The sequence below is a fragment of the Elephas maximus genome, chromosome 12 (genome assembly GCF_024166365.1).
Source record: "Elephas maximus indicus isolate mEleMax1 chromosome 12, mEleMax1 primary haplotype, whole genome shotgun sequence".
In the NCBI taxonomy this organism is placed as follows: Eukaryota; Metazoa; Chordata; class Mammalia; order Proboscidea; family Elephantidae; genus Elephas; species Elephas maximus.
In genome coordinates this window covers 101293279-101319169 of record NC_064830.1, presented here as the reverse complement: position 1 = coordinate 101319169, position 25891 = coordinate 101293279, and the positions used below count along the sequence as shown (strand labels likewise).

General features: G+C 44.6%; 2 protein-coding genes across 10 annotated transcripts in view; both read right to left on the bottom strand.

Annotated features, from left to right (window-relative positions):
- RSPH10B (radial spoke head 10 homolog B) overlaps positions 1–8060 on the bottom strand; it is an 88708-nt gene extending 80648 nt beyond the window's left edge. For 4 of the 9 annotated variants that reach the window (XM_049902831.1, XM_049902835.1, XM_049902836.1 and 1 more), the window contains exons 1-3: positions 6991–7357; positions 5172–5523; positions 3985–4060 (exon numbers count right to left, since the gene is read on the bottom strand). In XM_049902831.1, the coding sequence (XP_049758788.1) occupies positions 3985–4060; positions 5172–5428 (333 nt within the window). In that variant the 5' untranslated portion in view covers positions 5429–5523; positions 6991–7357. Of the gene's footprint in view, positions 1–3984; positions 4061–5171; positions 5524–6990; positions 7358–7866 lie in introns of those variants that run through there. The other 5 variants (XM_049902832.1, XM_049902834.1, XM_049902833.1 and 2 more) reach the window with 5 other exon arrangements.
- Positions 8061–8742: 682 nt separating this feature from the next.
- The window catches only part of PMS2 (PMS1 homolog 2, mismatch repair system component), a 47215-nt gene continuing 30066 nt past the window's right edge, over positions 8743–25891 (bottom strand). Inside the window, exons 12-15 of the mRNA XM_049902820.1 lie at positions 22289–22456; positions 17426–17526; positions 16930–17099; positions 8743–9996 (exon numbers count right to left, since the gene is read on the bottom strand). Of these exons, the coding sequence (XP_049758777.1) occupies positions 9853–9996; positions 16930–17099; positions 17426–17526; positions 22289–22456 (583 nt within the window). The 3' untranslated portion in view covers positions 8743–9852. The remainder of the gene's footprint in view (positions 9997–16929; positions 17100–17425; positions 17527–22288; positions 22457–25891) is intronic.

The following is a 25891-nucleotide window of genomic DNA, read 5'->3' as shown; positions in this document are numbered from 1 at the left end:
CTCACATGAGGGAACGGGAGCGGCAAAGTCGCACTTCTGCTACCATTTCAGACAAGTGTCCAGGAGTGGCCTACGCGAAAACACCGGCAGAAACACGTGGTACAAAACTCAGAGAACGACTTAACAGGGATCCAACTGATCGTTGCTTTTGTTAAAATCTCTCTCCCCCCCCGGAGAAATTTAAACTTAAAAATTTTTTTTTCTGGGCATTAGGTGAACGTTTACAGAACAAGTTCATTTCCCATTTGATAGCCGCTGTACATGAAGTGTTCCATGACACTGGTTTCGTTCCCCACAACGTGTCAGCACTCCCATTTCTCTCCCAGCTTCCCGGTTTCCTTCCGTCCTGAACTGCTACCCCTTCCTGCCTTCTCATCTTTGCCTTTGTGCAGATGCTGCCTTTTTGATCTGTATAACTGATTGTTCTAAGGAGCACTTTCATCTCGGGTTAAATTTAACTCTTAACACCCCCTTCACAGAAACAAAGAACTCGTGATGAAGACAGTTCTGGGGAAAGTTTAAATCATTAGGTAAGCCCTAACTAGCCTATAGGATGCAGACATACAAAATTAATAAACCAATCCAAGATGCTGCTAGCTGATTAAATGAATGACAGCCAAGCGTTTAAAATTTCCCTTTGGGGAATTCCCCAACAACCTGTACTATACATAAAAAACCAAACCCATTGCCATCAAGTAAACTCCAACTCATAGTGACCCTATAGGACAGAGCAGAACTGCCCCAAATGGTTTCCAAGGAGCGGCTAGTGGATTCAAACTGCCAACCTTTTGGGTAGCAGCCATAGCTCTTACCCACTGCTCCACCAGGGCTCCGTACTGTATATAAGCAAATCAAAATTGTAATGTGTCAAGCTCATCTCTTTGGAGGGGTGTTCCCTGCTCTCTTCCACCCAATAAAGCCTTTTAACTCTAGTTGACTCATTGATCAGATGTTTTCTTTTGACGCTTTTCATACAGATAATTTGAGTTGAAGGAAAATGTGGAAAGCTTACAAAGATAGTAGCTGGCAGCGGGTACGAACACAATTAGCTATCAGTGAAGGCGTTCACCACCCCCCTCAACAGCAAGGCCGGCCAAGCTGAATGACCAGGGAACTGTGTCCCCAAAGCACTGACGGGCAGCTTTAGGGTTGGGAGAGCTACAATCCTGTCTTCAGTTGCCTGGGACAGGGTCTATTCTGTAATGAGTCCAAGCAGTACTTTAGCACTGGGTGTACTTTCGAACTGTACGTACACCAAACCTGTTGCCATTGAGTCGATTCTGACTTGTTACAGAGTAGAACTGCTCCATAGGGTTTTCTTGACTGGAATCTTTCTTGTTGTTTTTGAGAATATACACAGCAGGACATACACCAATTCAATAATTTCTACATGTACAATTCAGTGACATTGATTGCATTCTTCAAGGTGTGCAACCATTCTCACCCTCCTTTTCTGAATCGGTCCTCCTCATAAACTCACTGCCCCCTAAGTTTCCTATCTAATTTTTCGAGTTGCTGTTGTCAGTTTGATCCCAGAAAGGTAATTCTTTAAAAGGACAGTGCTCAAGGCAGATTTTTTTTTTTTTTTAAATTGAACTTTAGATGAAGGTTTACAGAACTAGTTTCTCATCAAACGGTACACACATTGTTGTATATGACATTGGTTAACAACCCCACGACTTCAACACTCTCCCTTCTCAACCCCCGGTTCCCTATTACCAGCTTCCCTGTTTGCTCCTGCCTTCCAGTCCCTGCCCCCGGGCTGGTGCGCCCCTTTAGTCTTGTTTTGTTTTATGGACCGGTTCAATCTTCAGGTGAGGGGTGAACTTCAGGAGTGACCTCATTACTGAGCTGAAAGGGTGTCCGGAGGCCATACTCTCAGGGTTTCTCCAGTCTCTGTCAGGCCGGCAAGTCTGGTCTTTCTTTCTGAGTTAGAATTTTGTTCTATATTTTTCTCCAGCTCTGTCTGGGACCCTTTATTGTGATCCCTGTCAGAGCAGTCAATGGCGGTAGCAGGTACCATCTAGTTGTTCTGGACTCAGTCTGGTGGAGGCTGTGGTAGATGTGGTCCATTAGGCCTTTGGACTAATCTTTCTCTTGTGTCTTCAGTTTTCTTCATTCTTCCTTGCTCCTGCAGGGGTGAGACCAGTGGAGTATCCTAGGTGGCCGCTCACGGGCTTTTAAGATGCCAGAGGCTACTCACCAAAGTAGAATGCAGAACATTTTCTTTATACACTATGTAATGCCAATTGAGCCCTCAGGCCAGAAATTCAGTCCTGCAGGGAGTTTGGATGTATCTATGGAGCTGCTGTGACCTTGTCAAGTCAGACATTCTTTACTAGTTAAGCTATTGTTTGGTTTTAAGAAGACTTCAGGGGATGTTTTTGGTTTAAAGTTTAAAGATTATATTCGGGGATTCATCCAGCCTCAATAGATCCAGGAAGTCTGGATTCCATGAGAACTTGAACTTCTGTTTTGTATTTTTCCCCTTTTGATAAGGATTCTTCTATAGAATCTTTGATCAAAACATTCAGTCATGGTAGCTCAGGCACCATCTAATTCTTCTGGTCCCATGGCAACAGAGACAGTTGTTCATGGAGACAATTAACCACACATTCCAATTCCTCTTCTTATTCCAGGCTCTCCTTCTTCCTCTGTTGCTTCAGGCAAATACTGGCTATAATCTTAACAGAAACAGATTGCCAGGCCTTTTTGTGGTGACACTGGGTGGGTTCCAACCACCAACCTCTCGGTTAGTAGAGGAGTGTAAACCAGTTGTGCCCCCCAGTGACCTTGGTCATACATCAGGACTGTGTATAAACACTGCAGAGATGAGAGAAGACACTGCTTAGGTATGTGAAACACTTTGAATGTCACAGTAAAGGCGAGATAAGTTGCGGAATGTCATAAATATTCATGAATGTCTTAATATTACTTTCTACTTTAATGAATAGCCATTTTAATGGATGAATTTTAATGAATATTATTTTAGTGAGTATTATTCATGATAATGAACAGCATTTTGATGAATATTATTCAGCCATTTTCATGAATGCTATTCAGCCGTTACACGTGTGTTTCTGAAGAGTCTTTATGACATAAGAAAACGAACATGTTGAATGCTAAGGGAAAAAAAGTCAGGGTACTAAAACTCATGCCTTATGACCTCAACTACAAAAATTTGTCCTCCCAGAATAAGCACATATTTCTTTGATAATCGGAATGAATAAATGAATAAAAATCTTCAGTAGAACATTATTAATGAAGGCAGTAATCCATCCAACAACTATGAACAGTCACAAATCACAAATTAAAACACTAATCAATGTTAAAAAGCAATTATGAAAACTAGGCAGCAATACAGATTGGTAAAGTGAAAAAAGATTCAAAATGTTTTATCTACAGAACTAATATATGTATGTAAAAATGCTGATACATTTATTAGAAGAATAAAAGGGACAAAGCCAAATGGAAATGTTTATGGCAACAGGATGGTGACAGTGGGACTTTATTCTTCATTTAGTGACCTTAATGTTGTTGGTGTGATAAATAAAAACCAGGAAAGGAACAATTTGAGATGACCACTCCAGTTACATTGTTGCTAGTTCCTGTTGAGTCAGTTCCGACACATGGCAACCCCATGTGTGTCAGAGTAGAACTGCCCTCCACATGGTTGTCAAGGCTGTGACCTTTTGGAAGCAGACTGCCAGGCCTGCCTTCCGAGGCGCCTCTGGGCGGGCTCAAGCCACCAACCTCTTGGCTACCAGTCAAGTGCTTAACCATTTGCATCACCCAGGGATGTCCACTCTGGTTATACCGAACTCTCTCTCTACCTTAAGTACAGTCAGGGTTCAAGACAAAATCAGTACAAAGTACTTCCAGTTTCTTTTGAAGAATCAGTGGACATTACCGAAGATGTAAATCCAAAACCACCACCCCACACCCTCCTTCCCACCTTACCAGTTCCCAAAATACAAAACTCACGTGGTACACACCACCTCCCTGAAAGACTGCGAAGCCTTCACCCTCATACAGCCCACGGACTTTCTCCCCTTCGTAGCTATGAAGAGAGAAAGCTCAAACTCATGAATGATGCCAGTGAACCTCACTGACGAAGGGTTAAAAACATAGAATTAGCATCACTGACGGGGTTACAAGTAATATCTCTCACTCATTCATTCACTCAACAAACATCTCCCAAAGCCACTAAGGGCTCATCCTCCTCTAAGTACTAGGGACACAGCTGTGGACAAGCTTGGAACGTCCCTGCCCTCAGGAGCTTCCAGTCCAAGAAGAGGAGACAGACAATAAACAAGGGAGCAAATGACCAACTTAATTCCAGATTGTGTTCGGTTTCTGTGAAAGACAATTAGGTAATGGGACTGCGTGTAATGAGGAAGTGGCTACTATATACAGTCAGACCAGAAGGATACGAAACAGCCATGAGAAGGACCCTAGGAAGAGGATCCCAGGCAGAAGAATGGCAAGTGCAAAGTCCCTGAGGCAGGGAAGAGCCTGGCATCCCAACCTCAGCAAACAGGAAGGACAGCAGTACAGCTGGAGCACATGGAATGCGGGGCGAAGGAGAGAGAGGAAAGAAGGCAGAAGCCAGATAGGGTGGGCTTCGTGGGCTGTGAGAAAGACTTGGAATAAAACCCAAAGCTCTCTGAGGGCTCAGCAGAGGGTTTTCAGAAGCAAGTCGGACAAGAGCAGATTTAGGTGTTAAAAATATCATGCCAGCTGCTGTGAGGAGCCAAGTGAGGAAGCTACCGCAGTTGCACCTAGAGCTCATGGTGGCAGAGAAGTAGTGGGTGGGGAAGTGGAAGGGAAGAGAAATGGAAAGTTAAGACACATTCTAGACACAGAATCAGCAGGGCTTACTAATGGGGAAAGGAGAGATCAAGAACAAAAAAATCAGTGCCCGTGGAGCGAACTCTGACTCATGGTGACCACGTGTGTGTCCGAGTAGAACCTCACTCAGAAGAAAGGCCTGGCAATCTATGGAGCACAGTTCTACTCGGACACACACACACACAAAGTTGCCACGAGTCAGAGTCAACTTGATGGCAAAAAAAAATTTACACATGACGATTCCTATGCTTGAAGAAACGTAAAATTTCTAAAAATGACCGACTCAGAACATTAAACGTTAGTATAGGCATTAAAATCACCTTTCCACTATGAGTTTGGTCAGAACGGGCTCTTCATATTGAGTGGTGTCTTCATGCTGCTGATTTTCCTTTTTTGACTCTATTTTGGGTCCTGTTTCACTGGGCTGTTTTTCCAATTGTGAGGCGCCACTTGGGGACATTTCTTGAGGTACGGCGCTGCCATCTTGTTTGGAAGACTCTGGATAATCACTGATAGATGACGGGGAGCGGGCTGACTTGTCTCCTTTTTTATCTGCTTTTTTCTTTTCTTTCACCATTGCCTTCAGGAGACTTAAAGTTTACACATATATTTATGTGTCAAACAATCCCTTTGGTCTAGAGCAGTTTGTTTCAAAGCATTGATGAGTTTTATCTGAAAAATAAAAATTACCTCTAAATACTTGGTGTTTTCTTTTATTAACTCTTTAGATTTACAATACAATGTCATTATTCTCTTCCAAAAACCTGAAAAATTACAAGTATCACCAGTTTATAAAAATAGAATTTTCATATTGCTTTGTTCCTATTTTTTTTTTTCCATCAACGCACCTCATGCATATTGACCACCTGTCTGTCCGTGGAGGCTTACGAGTGCTATGATGCTGAACAGGTCTCAGTGGAACTTCCAGACTAAAATGGACTAGAAAGAAAGGCCTGGCCATCTACTTCCAAAAAATCAGCCCGTGAAAGCCCTCTGGATCACAGCAGACTGATCCACAACCGATCATGGGAAGGGGGAGTTGCAGGACCAGGCAGCATTTTGTCACATTGTGTATGGGTTGCCATGAGTCAGGGGCCAACTCAACAGCAGCTAACAACAACTATTTTTTTAAATTGGAAACAGCTATCTAACATTATTTCTTTTCAAATAGTGTTCTGGTGAGAACGATGACCCTACAAATGAAAAACGGCTACTTAACCTCTAAGGTCCTGCCTGTACCCATTGCAGCAGAGTCGCTTCTGACTCAAGGCGACCCCAATTTGCAGAGTAGGACTATCCCATAGGGTTCTCTTGCTGTAATCTTTACAGTAGCAGATTGCGAGGCCTTTCTTCTGTGGTGCTGCCGGGTGGGTTCCAACCGCCAACTAAGCACAAACTGCACCACCCAGGGACCTTCTGAGTCCTGTGTGCTGCCAATTCATACCTCCCAAGCCCTTCTCTTACTATGTCTGCACAGCGAAGTGTTTAAGAGCAGGGCTCAGGCCCCTGTGCTGCCACTTACCAGCCTGTACCCTTGAGTAAGCTACTTAATCTTGTTCTGCCTCAGATATCAAATAGGGGTAATAATAGGACCTTTTCCCCATATAAGGATTAAATGAGGTGATGCACAGAAAATCCCAAAAGTACAGGACAGGATGCACGGCCAGGGCTCCATAAATGAGGTGATCATTTTATGTCACGTCCCTGTTTTTTAACTTGAAATCACTGGCTGCCCACTCTTTGAAACAGTACTACCATTTATCGAATGCCTCTCACATGCCAGGCAAGAAACGGGAACAATTTGTCCAAGGACACACTGCTGAGGGCAGGGCTCCAAAGCCCCAGGGCTCTTTCCAGACCTGCCCCGAGCACTGATCCAGGACAACCTGCCCTCACGTCCAACTCGGTTAGGACTTTATTTTCTGGTCCTCTATCAGCGAAACTTAAACTACAAACAAGGCGGATTTCGTGTCTTATTGCGTGTGTCCTATCAGTTTTTGTCTTTTTGCCCTTCTCCCTGGCTCGAGATCTTGTAATTACAATGACTACATTGGTTGTAAGCAGCCGGTAGCACAAATGGGCTCCCCGCACTGTCCTCCCCTTTCGAAGGCCCTCCTTGCCTGTCACACAGTCACACACATGCTCAGGTTCGAGAAGGCTGGGTCCGTCTGGTAATGTCCGGTACCCGCAGAGAAGGAACCACCGGCCCAGGGCGCTGGGCCCCTCACTCACCTGCCCTGGACCCAGAGGCTCAGGAAGGCCTGGGCAAGGGGGCAGGGCCGGCCCGCGTCCGGTCTCCAGGCAACCGCGGCTGCCCACCACCGCCCACGCGGTGCTCTTAAAGGGGCCGTAGCCCTCCCTACCAGACCCCCATCCCGAATTTCCGCGCTCTTAGGGAAACTATCAACGGTCACGCCCCAATGTGCTTTTAAAGGGAAGGCCGCACCCCACCCCTCCGGCACCCTTCACAGCGCCGCTAGCCTTGCCGCCCACAGGGGCCGCCACAGGCGCGCCAAACACCGGCTCAAAGAGGCGGCCACCTACCACCTAGCCTGCTCTCTTAAAGGGGCAGCCTCCCTCTCCGCCCGCCCATCCCGCGCTCTTAGAGACCGGCGCTGGCCCCACCCACTCCATGCTATTAAAGGGACCACCCCCCCATTCCGCCCATCCGGCGCTCTTTTGGGGGCCGCTGCCCGCCCCTCAGGGCCCTGGTGGTGCTGTGTTCAAGAGTTTGGCTAATAACCAAAAAGGTCAGCAGTTCTAACCCACCAACTGCTCCTTGGAAACCCTACGGGGCAGTTCTACGCTGAGTTGGGATTAACTCCATGGCAAAGGGCTTCTATCTTATTTTGGCCCACTCCTCAAGGAGCCCTGCTGGTGCAGCGGTTAAGCGCTCAGCTGCTAACCAAAAGGTCAGTGGTTGGAACCCACCAGCAGCTCTGCAAGAGAGAAGATGCTGCAGCCGCTTCCCTAAACATTGTTGTTGCTGCGTGCTGTGAGGGGGTTTCAACTCACAGCGACTCCGGGAGCAACAGAAGGAAAATACTGCCCGGTTCTGCGCTGTCCTCACCATCACTGCTGTTTGAGCCCACGGTTGCAGCCACCGTGTCAACCCATCTGGTCGAGGATCTTCCTTTTTGCTGACCCTCTGCTTAACCAGGCATTCACACAGATTACACCCTTGGCAATCCTATGGGGCAGTTCCACTGTGTCTCATTGGGTCGCTCAGAATCAACTTGAGCAGGAATGGACCTCGTTCTGGTTTTGGACCCACCCTTCCCGCCCCGCGCTCTTAAAGGGACCGCCCTGGCTCCGCCCACCTCATGCCTTTAAAGGGGCCGCTGCGCCTGGTCTTGGCGGGTCCAAAACTCAGCCGAAAAATCAGTTATCTTGTCCTGGCCCAGAAGGCAGAGTGGAAAGAGCTGGGCTCTGGAGTTGGATGCACTTGACCAGGATACTCCCAGTTCGGCTAATTGCGGGGTAGCCTCCTAGCCTGTTTCTTCACCGTGAAACGGGAATAATTCACGCATTGGTTTTCCACTGCTGCCCTAACAATTATCACAACCTTGGTGGCTCACAGCAACACCAATTCATTACCGTGCAGCTATGTCAGAAGTCCGACCGGACGGTTCCCCGTGGAGCTTCCTTGCCTCTCCCAGCTTCTAGGGGGCCCTGTATTCCGGGGCTGGCGGCCCTTCCTCCATCTTCAAAGTCTCCCTGGCCCAGCTGCCAAAGGGTCTCCACTGTTAAGAACTGGTGTGATTGGACAGGGCCCACCTGGGGGACAGGGCCCACCTGGGTAACCGAGCCCACTCTCCAGTCTCAAGCTCCTTAATCACACCTGCAGAACCCCGTTTGCCAAGTGACACAAAATCCTCACAGCAGCCGGGGATTAGGACGCGGCCATCTTTGCGGGGATTATTGTTCTGCCTAACGTGCTGGGTTCCTGTGCTTATTAAAGGAGACATGCAGATGGCTCACCAGCATAGAGCCTGGTGTAGTAAGTGGCAATAATTACTCGTCGTTACATCGAAGGAACTTTAAGTTTAGGGATGCAAGCCCCTTCCTTAGGAGACCCGTGGTCTGGGGTGAGGTGAGGGCTGGGGGCCCACATGTGTCCTCACTGTACTCCAATTGCTTTTTGGACTCCACAGACAGCACTTGTCCATTTTTGGCAGAGTTCAAATGTGACACGACTCCATAAAAAACTGTTTACCAAGACTACAGGGATTGTATGCCCGGTATCGCTCAAGGCCAGTGATTAGAACAACCCAAGGTCACACAAGGAGCCCTTGTGGTGAAACGGTTAAGCACTTGGCTGCCAACCGAAAGGTCGAAAGGTGGACAGTGTTTGAACCCAGAACCCACCAATGGCTCCGAGGGAGAAAAGACCTGGCAACTGCTCCTGTAAGGATTTCAGCCTAGGAAACCCTATGGGGCAATTCTACTCTGTCACATGGGGTCTGTATGAGTTGGAGTCGAAAGCACACAGACACAAAAGCAAAGGTTACACACGAGGAAACCAAATCACAGCATGGAAGTTAGAGTAACATTCAAAATCTTTTATTTCCCCCTGCCTAGAACGGGGCTTTGCCATCCTGGCTGCACTGGGGAACATTTACGAATAGTTACCTGGGTCCCACTCAGTCTTTTTCTTCCAGTGGGCCAGTAGCCCCTTTGTGTTTTTACATTATTTTTAAAATTTCACGCGCATCACGGTTGAGAACCATGAACCCAAAAGGACTATAATTTTAAATCCATGAAATTAAAACAACAGGAATTTAATCATTATAAAAGGCTGAAAGTTGAGACTAAACTACATCAGACCGGAGCAGAGGCCTGGGGAGCTTCCATGGTCCTTATTTTATAACGTGTTCTTTACCGTGTAACAAAAAACTGTTGCAAGCAATACCCCAGGTAAGGTTTGTTAATTAAAACACTGCCTTTCAAAAGCAAAGACTCTGCAACACAATCTGTAATTCTGTAAAATAAGAACGGTGATTAGTTTTGGGAAACGACATCCAAATTGGCAATGTGTCTCATGGTTGGTCTCCCATGGGGGCAGTTCCAGGGATGGTCCATCTCGCCCATGTGAGTGATGAGCTTCTTCATCTCACTTGTGTTAAGAGCTGTTCCAATCATCACCTGAGCAAGAGACACAAAGGTTTAAATTCCTTCCAATTCAAACCCTTTGCTGAGAATTTGCACTTCCACCCCAGATACACAGGATCTACAGTTTAACAAGATCCCCAGGGGACTCTTATGTATAATAAATTCTGAGAGCCACCGCTCTATTAGTGGCTCTCAGAATTGGTCCCTAGCCAGCAAGATTAGCATCGCCTGGGAACTTGCTGTTGTTGTTAGGTGCTACTGACTCAGCTCTGACTCATAGCGACCCCACGTACGATAGAACAAAAACTGCCCAGTCCTGCGCCATCCTCACAATCCTTGTTACGCTTCAGCCCACTGTTGCAGCCGCTGTGTCAATACATCTCATTGAGCGTCTTCCTCTTTTTCACTGACCCTCTACTTAACCAAGCCTGATGTCTTCACTGCCCTCCTTCCCAGCCTTCCTTGTCGATGTCTTCCTGCTTCCTCCTGGACCCAACAATCTGTTTTCCACTCAGCAGCCAGCAGTTCTTTCAAAAGGTGTGTCAGGTCATCTTGCTGTTCTCTGTGCCTCTCCCCTCTCACCCAAATAAAAGCACAAGTCCGGCATGGCTTGGCCCCCAGCCTTTGCCAGCAGCTGCAGGCTGGGTCCCTTCACCTCCACTCCAGCCACGCTGGCCTGTCCCCTCTGTGCTGGGTGAGAAAGCAGGCGCCTGCCACAGGATGCTGGCATTGGCCTGTCCCTGGGCCTGAACACTCTTCCCCAGGCACCTGCCTGTCTCACTTCTTCTGATTCACCTGTCCCATCTCATCTCAGTGAAACAGCACTCCTCATCCATCACTCCCTGCCCACCCTCCACTCCCTGTGTGTCTGACAGACACACATTGAGATGAGCAGTCCGTGCCCACCCCTCACTGTCTCACTATCTGACAGACACACATGGAGATGAGCTGACCGCAGAGCAAGTGTAGGGAAACTGAGACCCTGAGAAACAAGGGCAGATGGGGAGAGGGAACGAACCTGACCCCACTGGTCACCTTCTTTCTTCCCGGAGGACACCAAGTGTCCCCTACGTGGCAGGTATGGTCCAGGGTGGGACACAGAGCAAGAAGACAAACTGTGAACCAGTTCACAGGGAACCAGGTCAGTTATGACACAGGGGGCTGTAACCATCTGTGGGGAGGGCCTGAGGACTGGCCAGAGCCAGGTATGTGGACAGCAGAGGTGGAGAAGCCAGGTCAAGGGAGTGTCACGCACAGAGGGTATGCGGAGGGAAGGAGACTGGCCTAGTTTTGTGGAAGATGAGGCTGTGGAGGCAGACAGGGCCAGTATGCTAAACATAGGCAGGCTTGGCCACAAGCACCCCCGGCCTGGGGGACTGGGACTGGAGGGAGGCACATTCTAGCAAAAGAGGCCTCTAGGATGTTGATGAAGGAGCCCTGGTGGTGCAGTGGTTAAAGTGCTCAGCTGCTAACCAAAGGTTCGTGGTTCAAACCCATTTTCTCCACAGGAGAAAAGATGTGGCAGTCTGCTTCTGTAAAGATTACAGCCTTGGAAACCCTATGGGGCAGCTCTGTTCTGTCCTATAGGGTCGCTATGAGTTGGCATCGACTCAACAGCAATGGGGTTTGGGATGTTGATGTGTCTGCCACAGTGGGGAGTGACAGTCTTAGGAGTCCCATTAAGAAGCAGCATTTTTTAAAAAGCCAGCTATTAGGACTGTGCAGTCCAAGCTCTAACGCTGGCCTACAAACCCCAGGCTTGCAGATCAAGGTTGGGTCTTTATCAGAGATATCTGCAGCTGGAAGTTGAACCTTGGTCTTCTCTGCCTAATCAAATGCTTCCCTTGGGTAAGGTCAAGCAATCCCATGGCTGTAATGCTGCCTACAAGTTTATTCTGACTCTCCCCTGGGCTCCAGACTCCAGTATTTGTCTATCTCCAGACACCTGTATGTGACTGTCTAACAGGATTTCAAATACAGGGAACAACTCTAACTCCACCCACCCCCAAGTGACTACTATTCAAATTTCCATAACAACCACTCAGGCCAAAGTTGAAGAATTTGAAGAGTTTCACCAATGTCTGCAGTCTGAAATTGATCGAACATGCAATCGGGATGCATTGATAATTACTGGTGATTGGAATGCGAAAGTCAGAAACAAAGAAGATGGGTAGTTGGAAAATATGGCCTTGACAGAAATGATGCCAGAGATTGCATGACAGATTTTTGCAAGACCAAGGACTTATTCATTGCAAATACCTTTTTTCAACAACATAAATGTTAACTATACACATGGACCTCACCAGATAGAATACACAGGAATCAAATTGACTACATCTGTGGAAAGAGACAATGGAAAAGCTCAGTATCATCAGTCAACAAGATCAGAGGCCAACTGTGGAACAGACCATCAATTACTCATATCCAAGTTCATGTTGAAGTTGAAGGAAATTAGAACAAGTCCACAAGAGCCAAAACACGACCTTGAGTATATCCCACCTGGATTTAGGGACCATGTCAAGAACAGATTTGACGCACTGAACACCAATGACTCAAGACCAGATGAACTGTGGAATGACATCAAGGACATCATACATGAAGAAAGCAAGAGGTCATTAAAAGGACAAGAAAGAGAAGACCAAAATGGATGTCAGAACAGACTCTGAAATTTGCTCTTGAACTTCGAGTAGCTAAAGCGAATGAAGAAATGATGAAGTAAAAGAACTGAAGATTTCAAAGGGCAGCTTGAGAAGACAAAGTATTATAATGACATGTGCAAAGACCTGGAGTTAGAAAACCAAAAGGGAAGAACACACTCAGCATTTCTCAAGCTGAAAGAACGGAAGAAAAAATTCAACCCTCAAGTTGCAATAGTGAAAGATTCTATGGGCAAAATACTGAATGATGCAGGACGCATCAAAATATGAAAGGAATACACGCAGTCATTGTACCAAAAAGGATTGGTCAACGTTCAACCATTTCGGAAGGTAGTACATGATTAAGAACGGATGGTACTGAAGGAAGAAGTCCAAGCTGCGCTGAAGGCACTGGCAAAAAACAAAGCTCCAGGAATTGACAGAATACCAACTGAGATGTTTCCACAAACAGATACAGCACTGGAAGTGTTCACTCATCTATGCCAAGAAATTTGGAAGACAGCTACCTGGCCAACCGACTGGAAGAGATCTGTATTTATGCTTATTCCAAAGAAAGGTGATCCAACCGAATCCGGAAATTACAGAACAATATCATTAATATCACACACAAGTTAAAATTTTGCTGAAGATCATTCAAAAACGGCTGCAGCAGTACATCAACAGGGAACTGCCAGAAATTCAGGCCAGATTCAGAAGAGGACGTGGAACCAGGGATATCATTGCTGATGTCAGATGGATCCTGGCTGAAAGCAGAGAATACCAGAAGGATGTTTACCTGTGTTTTATTGACTATGCAAAGGCATTCGATTGTGTGGATCGTAACAAATCATGGATAACATTGCTAAGAATGAGAACTCCGGAACACTTAATTGTGCTCATGAGGAACCTGTGCGTAGATCAAGAGGCAGTCGTTCGGACAGAACAAGGGGATACTGTGTGGTTTAAAGTCAGGAAAGGTGTGTGTCAGGGTTGTATCCTTTCAACATACCTGTTCAATCTGTATGGTGAGCAAATAATCCAAGAAGCTGGACTATATGAAAAAGAACGGGGCATCAGGATTAGAGGAAGACTCATTAACTACCTGCATTGTGCAGATGACACAACCTTTGCTGCTGAAAGTGAAAAGGACTTGAAAGCTCTAACTGATGAAGATCGAAGACCACAGCCTTCAGTATGCTTTACACTTCAATGTAAAGAGAACAAAAATCCTCACAACTGGACCAGCAAGCAACACCATGATAAACGGAGAAAAGACTGAAGCTGTGAAGGATTTCACTTTACTTGGATCCACAATCAACACTCATGGAAGCGGCAGTCAAGAAATCAAACAACACGTTGCACTGGGCAAATCTGCTACAAAAGATCTCTTTAAAGTGTTAAAAAGCAAAGATGTCACTTTAAGGACTAAGGTGTGCCTGACCCAAGCCATGGTATTTTCAATTGTCTCATATCCACGCAAAAGCTGGGCAATGAATAAGGAAGACTGAAGAAGAATTGATGCCTTTGAATTATGGTGTTGGCAAAGAATATTGAATATACTACGGACTGCCAAAAGAAAGAACAAATCCGTCTTGGAAAAAGTACAGCCAGAATGCTCCTTAGAAGCGAGGATGGCGAGACTGCGTCTCACATACTTTGGACACGTTATCAGGAGCGATCAGTTCCTGGAGAAGGACATCATGCTTGGCAGAGAGTCAGTGAAATAGTGGAAGACCCTCAACAAGATGCACTGATGCAGTGGCTGCAAGAATGGGCTCAAGCGTAACAATTCTGAGGACGGCGCAGGACCCGGCAGTGTTTCGGACTGTGGTACACAGGGTCACTATGAGTTGAGAGTGACTTGACAGCACCTAGTATCAACAACAACTCTAACCCCACCAACCCCCAAGTGAAAAAGCAGCTACTCTGACCTACCTCCCTTATTTCAGACTTGGCCCCCCTTTCTGTCTCTTCTCCACCGATGTGACCCTCCAGTGGCTCCCAGCACATGCAGAACCAACCCCAAGTCCTGCCCAGGACCATCAAGGCCTATGGTGTGGCCTCTGGACACCACCATGGTCTCCTCCTCTCTCCCCAGTCACTCAGTGTTATAGAAACATCAAAGCTGGCCTGCGTCTTGGCCCCACGTTCTTTACTTTTTCATAGCAAGCTGAGGCCTGTTAGCCCAAAACAAAGACCACTGGCATCAAACTCAAATTTGTACACATTACACTGTCTTAAAATATAGTTCAAATAAACAAGTTTTTAACCACTTAGAGCCTGCCTGCTTTAGATACCTCATGAAACTGCCCCCAGATCTGCTCTAGCCCTTGGTGAGCTGAAACCCTATGGTCATGAGAACCCTAGCACGCAGCTGCCCTTTGGGATCTCTACCCTGACTCCCCGCCTTGCTGTAGGAGGGCATCAGCAGTGGACACTCCCCCCTCCTCTTAACCAGGATTTTCATGTCCCCTTCCCCTCTGGTGGCCCCCTTTGTGAAGACCTCCTGCTGTGGAGGACCAACCCTCACACACCCATGGCCCCAGTCAATGGTGTGTTGTGCCTTACTGCTAGCTCCTGGTCCTACCTTTTTCCTTGACCAGCTCCAAACTCCCTCAAACCCACTACACTTGTGTCAGCGTCTGTCTTAGTTCAAGCACCCCAGGCCTTTGCATTTGCTCTTTCTTAAGAGGGTTCCACTTGCCTTTCAGGCTCAGGTCAAATGTCTCCTCCTGACCCCCCGTCTTCCTTGCTCGCCCCATTTCTTAGTGGCCATTCCCTCCTATCTTCACTGCACTTAAAGATATCTAAAATTGTTTATTTTTGCTCATGCCTATTTCTCTCCTAAAATGGAAGCTCCACAGGGGCAAGGACCTGTCTGTCTTGTTCCCTCTGTCCTACTACCCAGAACAGTGTGGGGCACACAGCAGGGGCTGAAGAGATATTTGCTGAATGCATGAAGGGTGTTTTCGATGGCCCAGGTGACAGAGATCCGCTTCCTGTGCGTTACTGTGACATCAGGCTCAGCACCAGGCATGGCCATCACCTGCACAATACCTGGCCCGGGGCACCCTGAGATTCCACTGTTGGCTAAGGGGATGCTGCAGCATGTGGTACAGTGGGATCAGGTCCGGCAGCCACGTTCATAAAATCCACAAGGTTCAGAGATGAACGATGGGCATGCTATGTGTTGAATGGTGTCCCTAAAAAGTCACGTTGAGGTCCTAACCCCTGGTACCTATGCATGTGACCTTTTTGGGAAGTAGGGCCTTTGGAGGTATCTGTTAACATGTCATGGTGGAGTACAGTGGGTCCTAAACCAACAAGAGAAGTGTCTTTATAAAAGAGGAGGAGAGATAGAGAGACACACAGGGGACAACAGCCCAGCCATGCAGAAGGCAGAGACTGGAACAATGCTTCTGTAAGCCAAGGAATGCCAAGGACTGGGGAGTCCCTGTGTGGAGCAAACCGTAAAGAGCTCAACTACTAGCCAAAAGGTTGGCGGTTTGAACCCACCTAGAGGCACCTCAGAAGAAAGGTCTAGCGATTTGCGTCCAAAAGGTCACAGCCCTAAAACCCTGTGGAACACAGTTCTATTCTGCATACGTGGGGTCACCATGCATTGGAATCGACTCGACAGCAAGTAACTTGAAAGGATTGAATTATCTTCCAGGCTTTAGATAGTGAAGAATGAAAATAGCCCATAAAAAAAGGAAATGCCTAGAACTGTCAGAAGCAAAGAGAGAGGCATGGAACAGACTGTCCCTCGGAGCCTCCAGAAGGAACCAATCCTGCTGACACCTTGATTTCAGACTTCTGGCCTCCAGAACTATGAGAGAATACATTTCTGTAATTATTACAGCAGCCACAAGAAATTAATACTGTGCATAAACAACTACTAGAATAAACGAAAGCTCAAAGATAGATACTGCTTCAGGGAAGGAAGAAAGATCAATAATTCTGGGTTAGAGGTGAAGGGTCAGACGTTTTGAGGTATTTTGCTACACTGAAAGAGAGCTATGTGGCTCTATACATACAACAGCCTATGGCACTTAATGGGGTCCTCAGGTGATGCAAGTGGTTAAGCACGAGGATGCTAACTGAAAGGTTGGGGATCTCCTTTTGGAAATCCCATGGCATACAGTTCTACTTTGACACACAAGGGGTCACCAGGAGTCAGAGTCGAATACAGGCAACTGGTTTGGTTAGCCTTTTGTTTTATAGCATTTAATAACATTGACCAAATCAGGAGCTGAACCCAAAACCTGTGCAGACTACAAGCTTGAGTGAACCCTCCAGGCCCGGCGGAGGCGAGTCCTCCTGTACTTACAGACTTCCGGCAGGCTCTGGAGGCGAACATCTGCCGTACTCGGGAAGGTCGGCACATGACCCCAGGGCAGTCACTCAGCATAAAGATCAGCTCATCGATATCTTGGGGTCCGAAGGTCCAGTTTTTACTAGTTGGCAAGGAAATCAACTTTACTCTTTCAGTGACTGGAGCTAAAAGGATAAAATTTGCGGAATTATCCGTTATTCAGAAAATGCACAGAGAAGAGCTCATGGGGAGGGTGGGGGCATGGGAACTCTGTACTTTCTGCACAATTTTTCTGTAAACCTAAAGCTGCTCTAAAAAATAGTCTATTTTAACAATGCATTTCATTGGAATACCAATTGAAATGAACATTTGAAAGAGAGGGCAGAAGCAAAAGCTTTTGGGGGGGTACCCTCTTTCAACTCTTACAAAATAGAGATTTATCTATATGACCTCGAAGATTGTTCCCAGCTCTAGAAAGACAGAATCATACAGTCTTCAATTAATAACCTACCATCTTCGTCGATCAGAAAGTCAAAGCCATTCTTTCTAAAAATTTCCAGATTTTCTATCAGAACAGCTTCATTGACTGCAGTTAAATTGAGAGTCTGAGGTCTGGAAAACAGAGAAGAGTCAGCCCATGTCTTGAAGTCAAACATTTCGTTATAGAGCAGAAAGTAAAACAACACTGTGATACTCTGAATTCATTACAAAAAGCAAAGCAAATACCAACACTTTATTCAGCGGAGTGCCCTTCCTGTCATACAACTTTCTGGGAGTTTCCTTTTAATTTTCTGAGTTCTTCCCAGAAAAAAAGTAGCTGCAGAAACAATTGTCATTTTCTGCTATCTTTCCCCACTGAATAGGTCTTTTTTTTGGATCCTGTCTTTACAGGATCACTATGAGTCAGAATCGGCTCGACAAGAACGGGTTTTTGTTTTGTCTCCTTAATAAAATAACATAAAAAATACCATTTTTCCTCCTTACAATAAAGACGACTTGAAAAGCTGAGTTACACCACTGTAGGCATTTAAAAGCAGAATAAATAGGTCTTGTTTTGCTATCCTGCTCAATTCATCCGCCTGCATCATTTATCCATCCACCCATCCATCTCTCCTCCTGGATTTTAATCAACCAGTTACCATTGAGTTGATTCTGACTCATGGTGACCACATGTGTCTCAGAGTAGAACTGTGCTCCATAGGGTTTTCAATGACTGCCTTTACAGAAGTAGATAGCCAGGCCCTTCTTCTGAGACACCCACAGGTAGACTCAAACCTCCAACTTTTGTGATACCAGCTGAGTGCGTTAACTGTTTGTACCATCCAAGGCCTCTGCATTAGGCTGGGTTCTTTGTTGTTGTTTGGTGCCATCAAGTCAGTTCCAACTCACAGCAACCCTATGTACAATACAACGAGACACTGCCTGGTCCTGCACCATCCTCACAACCATTACTATGTCTCGTTGAGGGTCTTCCTCTTTTTTGCTGACCCTCTACCTTACCAAGCATGATGTCCTTCTCTAGGGACTGGTCCCTCCTGATGACATGTCCAAAGTATGTGAGATGAAATCTCACCATCCTCGCTTCCAAGGAGCGGCACTCATTTTTAATGACTTCCAATTTTCCTAGATTCATACTTTCTACATTCCACGTTCTAATTATTAATGGATTTTGAGTTGTGCCACATCAGCAAATCAAAGTCCTGAAAGCTTGACTCCATCCATGTCATTAAGATAGACTCTACTTAGAAGAGGTAGCTCTTCCCTAGTCGTATTTTGAGTGCCTTCCAACCTGAGGGGCTTATCTTCCGGCACTATATCAGACAATGTTCCGCTGCTATCCATAAATTTTTAACTAGCCAATATTTTCAGTTGTAGACCTCTAGGTTTTTCTTCCTAGTTTGTCTTAGTCTGGAAGTTCCTATGAAATCTGACCATCATGGGTGACCCTGCTGGTATTTGAAATACCGGTGGCATAGCTTCCAGCATCATAGCAATATGCAGGCCTGCACAATATGAGAAACTGGTAGATGCGTGGTGGAAGTTGCATTCTCCAGAGAAGCAAAATCAGTAAAACGTATATGTATACATAGTGAGATTTATCTCAAGGAAATGGCTCATGTGGTTGTAGAGGCTGGGAAGTCCCAATTCCCCGGGTCAGGCATCAGGTTGGAGGCTAGTCCTTACTCACGTAGGTGCAGGGGCTGACAAACCCAAGATGGGCAGGTCAGACGGAAAGCTGCTGGCTCAGAGGCTAAGAGGCTGATGGATCCCAAGATCGGCAGGCAGTACAGCAGTCTGCTGGCTCAAGTCCCAAGAACCAAAGGTCAGATGACAACAAGCAGAATGCAGGATCCAGAGCAAGCAAGTTAGCTTTGCCAGAAAATCCACGTATACATTGGATGTAGGCCACACCCCATGGAAAATTCTCTTACAACTGACTGGCTGATCACATCAGATCACATCGTGGAGGATGTCTACATCATTACATAACTGCCAGACCACTGAGAATCATGGCCCAGCCAAGCTGACACACAACTTTAACCACCACAGCCTCCCTTCATGGATTTACTGAGTGTTTCCTAGGACAAACACTGCGAAAGGTAGGTGACAGAATGGGGAGCAAACACAGATGGGGTCTCTGCCCTCATGGAACAAGTGGATCTTGTGGGGAAGAAAGACATCAATCAGAGAGTTAATATAATTACAATCTACAGTGAGAGTTAGGAAAAAAAGACACCCAGTGCCCTAACAGCACACAGTAAGTGAGACTGGACCTGGGGATGGGGTCAAGGAAGTTCTGAGGAAGCAACCTCTAGCCTGAGACCTGGAGGTAAATGGGAGTTAGTTAGGTAATGGGGACGGGGCGGTGAGGGGGGAGACAAGTTTCCAGGCAAAGAACAGTTAGGCAAAAGCCCTATGTTGGACCTGTGGGATTTCCAGAGCCACCCATACAATCCTACTTCATCCTTGTTAATGGCCATATAGGACTTCATGGGGCCTGTCAAGGAAAAATGAAAGATGGCCAGAGGGGCTCAACTATAGGAACGAGGGGTAGAGGGGTTAGGAAAGGCCTTGAAAGACAGGATAGAACGCTCCTCTTGATCCTCAAATCCTGACATGTGGTCCCTCTGGGGTCCAAAACGTCTTGGGATTCTCTGGGTCAACTTGAAACACAACAAAACTAGACCTTATAAGCAAAATGGCTAAAAAATAAAAGGCCAGGAATATTCTATTATTATAAAGTAACTTACTAAATGTCTTTACTAGTACCATGTATTTACTCCTACTGAAGTCACAATTAATGTATTCCATAGGAAATAAAGGAAATAAATTACTCAGTAAAAAAAAAATTTTCCAAGCTGAGTGACTGCTTTATGGTCCCTTTCTCCATGCTGGGGTCTCCTTCTACTGGGATCCCAGTTTATTTTTCCATGTAGTTTTTCCCAACCAAACATCCACAATCTCTTCTCATTCCTTTGCTTAAGAAAAGGCTTCTGCTTTGCATGATGTACCTCTACACCACCTTGTAAGGTGATGAGTGTGAAACAGTCAATTGGGGAAATGACAGAGATGTCATATTGTGCAATGACAATGTGTCCATTGAGCTTCATCTACAGATGAGGACCGACACACAGGCTGGTGCTGTCTTCCTGAACATAAATTCTATGGACTGCAAACACTAAGTATTATAGGAGTCCCTAAAGGAGCCTGGTGACACAGTGGTTAATTGTTCAGCTGCTAACCAAAAGATTGGCAGTTTGAACCCACCAGCAGCTCAGCAAGAGAAAAGACCTGTCAGTCTGGTCCCATAGAGATTATAGCCTCGGAAACCCTATGGGTTAGTTCTCTTCTGTCACATGGGTTCGCTATGAGTCAGAACTGAATTGACAGCACACAACAACATCGTAGGAATTCCTGGGTGGTGCTCAGCTACTAACTGAAAGGTTGGAAGTTCAAGACTACTCAGAGGCACCTCAGAAGAAGGGCCTGGCAGTCTATGTTGTTGTTAGGTGCTATCAAGTTAGTTCCAACTCATAGTGGCCCTATGTACAACACAATGAAACACTGCCCAATCCTGTACCATCCTCACAATCGTTGTTATGTTTGAGCCCATTGTCTTAGCCACTGTGTCAATCTATCTTGTTGAGGGTCTTCCTCTTTTTTGCTGACCCTCTGGCAAGCATAATGTCCTTCTCCAGGAACTGGTCCCTCCTGATAACATGTTCAAAATACGTCAGGTAAAGTCTCACCATTCTTGCTTCAAAGGAGCATTCTGGCTGTACTTCTTCCGAGACAGACTCATTCATTCTCCTGGCAGCCCATGGTATATTCAATATTCTTCACTAACGCCATAATTAAAAGGCATCGATTCTTTGGTTTTCCTTATTCATTGTCCACCTTTCGCATGGATATGAGGCAACTGAAAATATCGTGGCTTGGGTCAGGTGCACCTTAGTCCTTAAAGTGACATATTTGCTTTTCAACACTTTCAAAAGGTCTCTTGCAACAGATCTGCCCAATGCAATATGTTGTTTGATTTCTTGACTGCTGCTTCCATGGGCATTGATTGTGGATCCGAGTAAAATGAAATCCTTGACAATTTCGATATTTTCTCCATCTGTCATGATATTGCTTACCGGTGCAGTTCTGAGGATTTTTGTTTTCTTCATTTTGAGGTGCAATCCAGACTGAAGGTGGTAGTCTTTGATCTTCATCAGTAAGTGGTTTCAAGTCCTCACTTGCAGCAAGCAAGGTTGTGTCATCTGCGTATCGCAGGTTGTTAACGAGTCCTCCACCAATCCTGATGCCGTGTTCTACTTCATATAGTCCAGTTTCTCAGATTATTTGCTCAGCATACTGATTGAGTTAAGTGTGGTGAAAGGATACAACCCTGATGCACACCTTTCCTGAGTTTAAACCACGTAGTATCCCCTTGTTCTGTTCAAACAACTGCCTCTTGGTCTATGTACAGGCTCCTCATGAGCAAAATTAAGCGTTCTGGAATTTACATTCAGTTAATATGCTCAGCTACTAACCGGAAGGTTAGAGGTTTGAGGTGTCACACAGAGGCACCTCAGAAGAAAGATCTAGCAATCTATTTCTGAAAAATCAGCCATTAAAAGACTCATGGAGCACAGTTCTACTCTGACACAAGTGGGGTAACCATGATTTGAGATCAACTCAACAGCAACTGGTTTATTTTTATATACTATAAAAATTGCTTCGATCATTTACAACAACAAAAAAAGTACCTGCTAAGATTGCTTATGTACAACCAAAAACCATTATATACAGACACACATATTAGACTGTTAGATGTTAAACTTTTTGAGTGAGGCTACACTGAAAATTCTGAACGCTGAAATGAACTCACATAATAAGCTTTTGGCCCTGGAGAACGGTGTGCTGCTGCAGCATCTCAAAGTTGTATTTCTCATCTGTCGCATGCTGGTCCACTATGAAGATATCCGCATTCAGTTTAGTTATTATAAATCCCAAGTTGAACTGACCAATGATTTCCATTTCTGCAAACATTGTTTTACTGCAGGCAGAGAACAGACAAATTATAAGGCATTTTAAAAAGTCTGTTTTTCTGATTATAAAACAGAACGCTGTAACAAAAAATTCAGACAGTAACACAAAATACAGAAAGTCCCTAATAACCCCACTTTCTAAAGAAAGCATTATTCATTCATTCATCCAACTTTCCAAGACAACATTAGCTATTACCAAATTGGCGTACACTATATCCTTCCACAGAGCCCTGGTGACCCAAGAATTAAGTGCTCAGCTGCTAAGTAAAAGGCTGGCAGTTCGAGCCCACCCAGCAGCTCCATGGCAGAAAGAACTGGGTATCTGCTCTCATAAAGATTACAGTCTAGAAAACTCTATGAGGCGGTTCTATTCTGTCATATAGGGTTGCTATGAGTCACAATTGACTTCACAACACCTAACAACAATACTACTATTAACAAAAATTGGTGTGTATCCTTCCAGACCTTTATCTTTACATTAAAAATAATAATAATTTTTTAAAAACATATGGAAACCAATAACATCTTGCTGAAAAACCACAGGGTAATAAAAGAAATTAAAAATGAAATAAAAAAAATTCCTACTATCAAACAAGAATGAAAATACAATATACGAAAACCTGTGGCACAGAACAAAAGCAGTGCTTAGAGAATTCATAGCAATTGAACTCAAACAAATAGAAAAAGATCAGAAAAGAAGCCCACAGTTACCATAAAAAGGGAATAACAAAGATGAGAGCAGAAATAAATGAAGTAGAAAACAGAAAAACTATAGAAACAATAAGACTAGAAGTTGCTTCTTTGAGAGATCAATAAAATAGACAAACCACTGGCCAAACTGACACAGAAAAAGAATGAGAAGATGCAAATAACCAAAATAACAAATGAGATGGGTGACATTAAAACAGAACCAACCGAGATATAAAGGATCATAGCAGAATACTACGAAAAACCGTACTCCCAACAAATTTGAAAACCTAGAAGAAATGAACAAATTCCTAGAAACATACCTAAACTAACACAAACTGAAACAGAAAATTGAAACAGACCCATAACGAAAGAAGAAATTGAAGAGATCATAAAAAAAAAATTCCCAACAAAAAAAAAGCCCAAGCCCAGACTTGCTTCACAGGAGAATTTTACCAAACATTCAAAGAACAGTTGACACTAATCCTGCTCAAACTATTCCAGAACGTGGACAAGGAAGGGATGCTCCTGAATTCACTCTGTGATTCCAAAGCCGAGCAAACATACCACTGGATTATAGACCAATATCCTAATGAATATTGGTGTAAAAATTTTCAACAAAATCTTAGCCAACAGAATTTAACAGCATACAAAAAAAAAAAATTATACACCATGACCAAGTACGATTCATAGCAGGTATGCACGATGGTTTAACATTAGAAAATCGATCAATGCAATTCACCACATAAATAAAACAAAGGAAATGAATCACATGATCATCTCAATTGATGCAGAAAAGGCAGCTGATAAAGTCCAGTATCCATTCTTAATAAAAGCTCTCAGCAAAATAGGAATAGACAGGAAATTTCTAAACATAATTAAGGACATATATATAAAACCAACAGCCAGCATTACTGCCAATGGAGAGAGACTAACAGCATTCCCCTTCGGAATGAGAACTAGACAAGGATGCTGTTTATTACCACTTTTATTCAATATTGTACTGGAAGTCCTAGCTAGAGCGATAAGGCAAGATAGGGAAACAAAAGGAATCCAAATCGGTAAGGAAGAAGTAAAACTATTCCTATTTGCAGAAGACACAATCCTATACATAGAAAATCCCAGAGACTCTACAAGAAAGCTACTGGAACTAACAGAATGATTTAGCAAAGTGACAGGGTAAAAGATTAACATACAAAATTCAGTTGGATTCCTCTACACTAACGAAGAGAACTCCAAAAAGAAAATCAGGAAAACAATACCATTTACAACAGCCCCCCAAAAGATAAAATAACCGAGGAATAAACCTAACTAAGGACGTAAAAGACTTATACAAAGAAAACTACAAAACGCTACTGCAAGAAACCAAGAGATCTCCATAAATGGAAAAACATACCATGCTCATGGGTAGGAAGACTTAAAATTGTGAAAATGACACTACTACCCAAAGTGATCTACAAATACACTGCAATCTCGATTCAAATCCTAACAGCATTCTTTAACAAGATAGAAAAACTAATCACCAATTTTATATGGAGAAGAAAGTGGCCCTGGATAAGTAAAGCATTACTGAAGAAGAAGAACAAAGTAGGAGGCCTCACGCTGCCGAATCTGAGAACCTACTACACAACCACGGTAGTAAAAAAACAGCCTGGTATTGATAGAACAGACACACAGACCAATGGAACAAAATTGAGAAGCCAGAAATAAAACCATCCACATACAGAGAGTTAACCTTTGACAAAGGTCAAATCCATTAAATGGGGACTAGATAGTCTCTTTAACAAATGGTGCTGGCAAAACTGGATATCCATTTGCAGAAAAATGAAACAGGATCCATACCTCACACCATACACAAAAACAAACTCAAAATGGATCAGAGACTTAAATGTAAAACCTAAAACCGTAAAGATAATAGAAGAAAAAATACGGACAAACGTAGGAGCCCTAATTTAAGGCATAAATAGACTATCAAGCATAACTCAAAAAGCACAAACAGCAGAAGATAAACTAGACAACTGGACCTCCTGAAAATCAAATACTTATGCCCACCAAAAGACTTTTCCATATATCCTAGAGAAATAAGAGCCTTTACACGAACAGACATATGCGCACCCATGTTCACTGCAACACCGTTTACAATAGCAAAAAGATGGAAGCAACCAACGTGCCCATCAATGGATGAATGGATAAATTATGGTATATTCACACAATGGAATACTACCCATCGATAAAGAACAATGATGAATCTGTGAAACATTTCATAACATAGAGGAATCTGGAAGGCATTATGCTGAGTGAAATTAGTCAGTTGCAAAGGACAAATATTGTATAAGACCTCTATTATAAGAACTGGAGAAATAGTTTAAACAGAGAAAAATATATTCTTTGATGGTTACGAGAGGGGGGACAGAGTCAGGGAGGGGAGGGGGTATTCACTAATTAGACAGTAGATATAAACTACTTTAGGTGAAGGGAAAGACAACACACAATACAGGAGAGGTCAGCACAACTGGACTAAACCAAAAGCAATGAAGTTTCCTGAATAAATTGAATGCTTCGAAGGCCAGCATAGCAGGGGCAGGAGTTTGGGGACCATAGTCTCAGGAGACATCTAAGTCAGTTGGCATAATATAATCTATTAAGAAAACAGTCTGCATCCCACTTTGGAGAGTCGCATCTGCAATCTTAAATGCTAGCAAAGTCCATCTAAGATGCATCAATTGGTCTCAACCCACCTGGAGCAAAGGAGAATG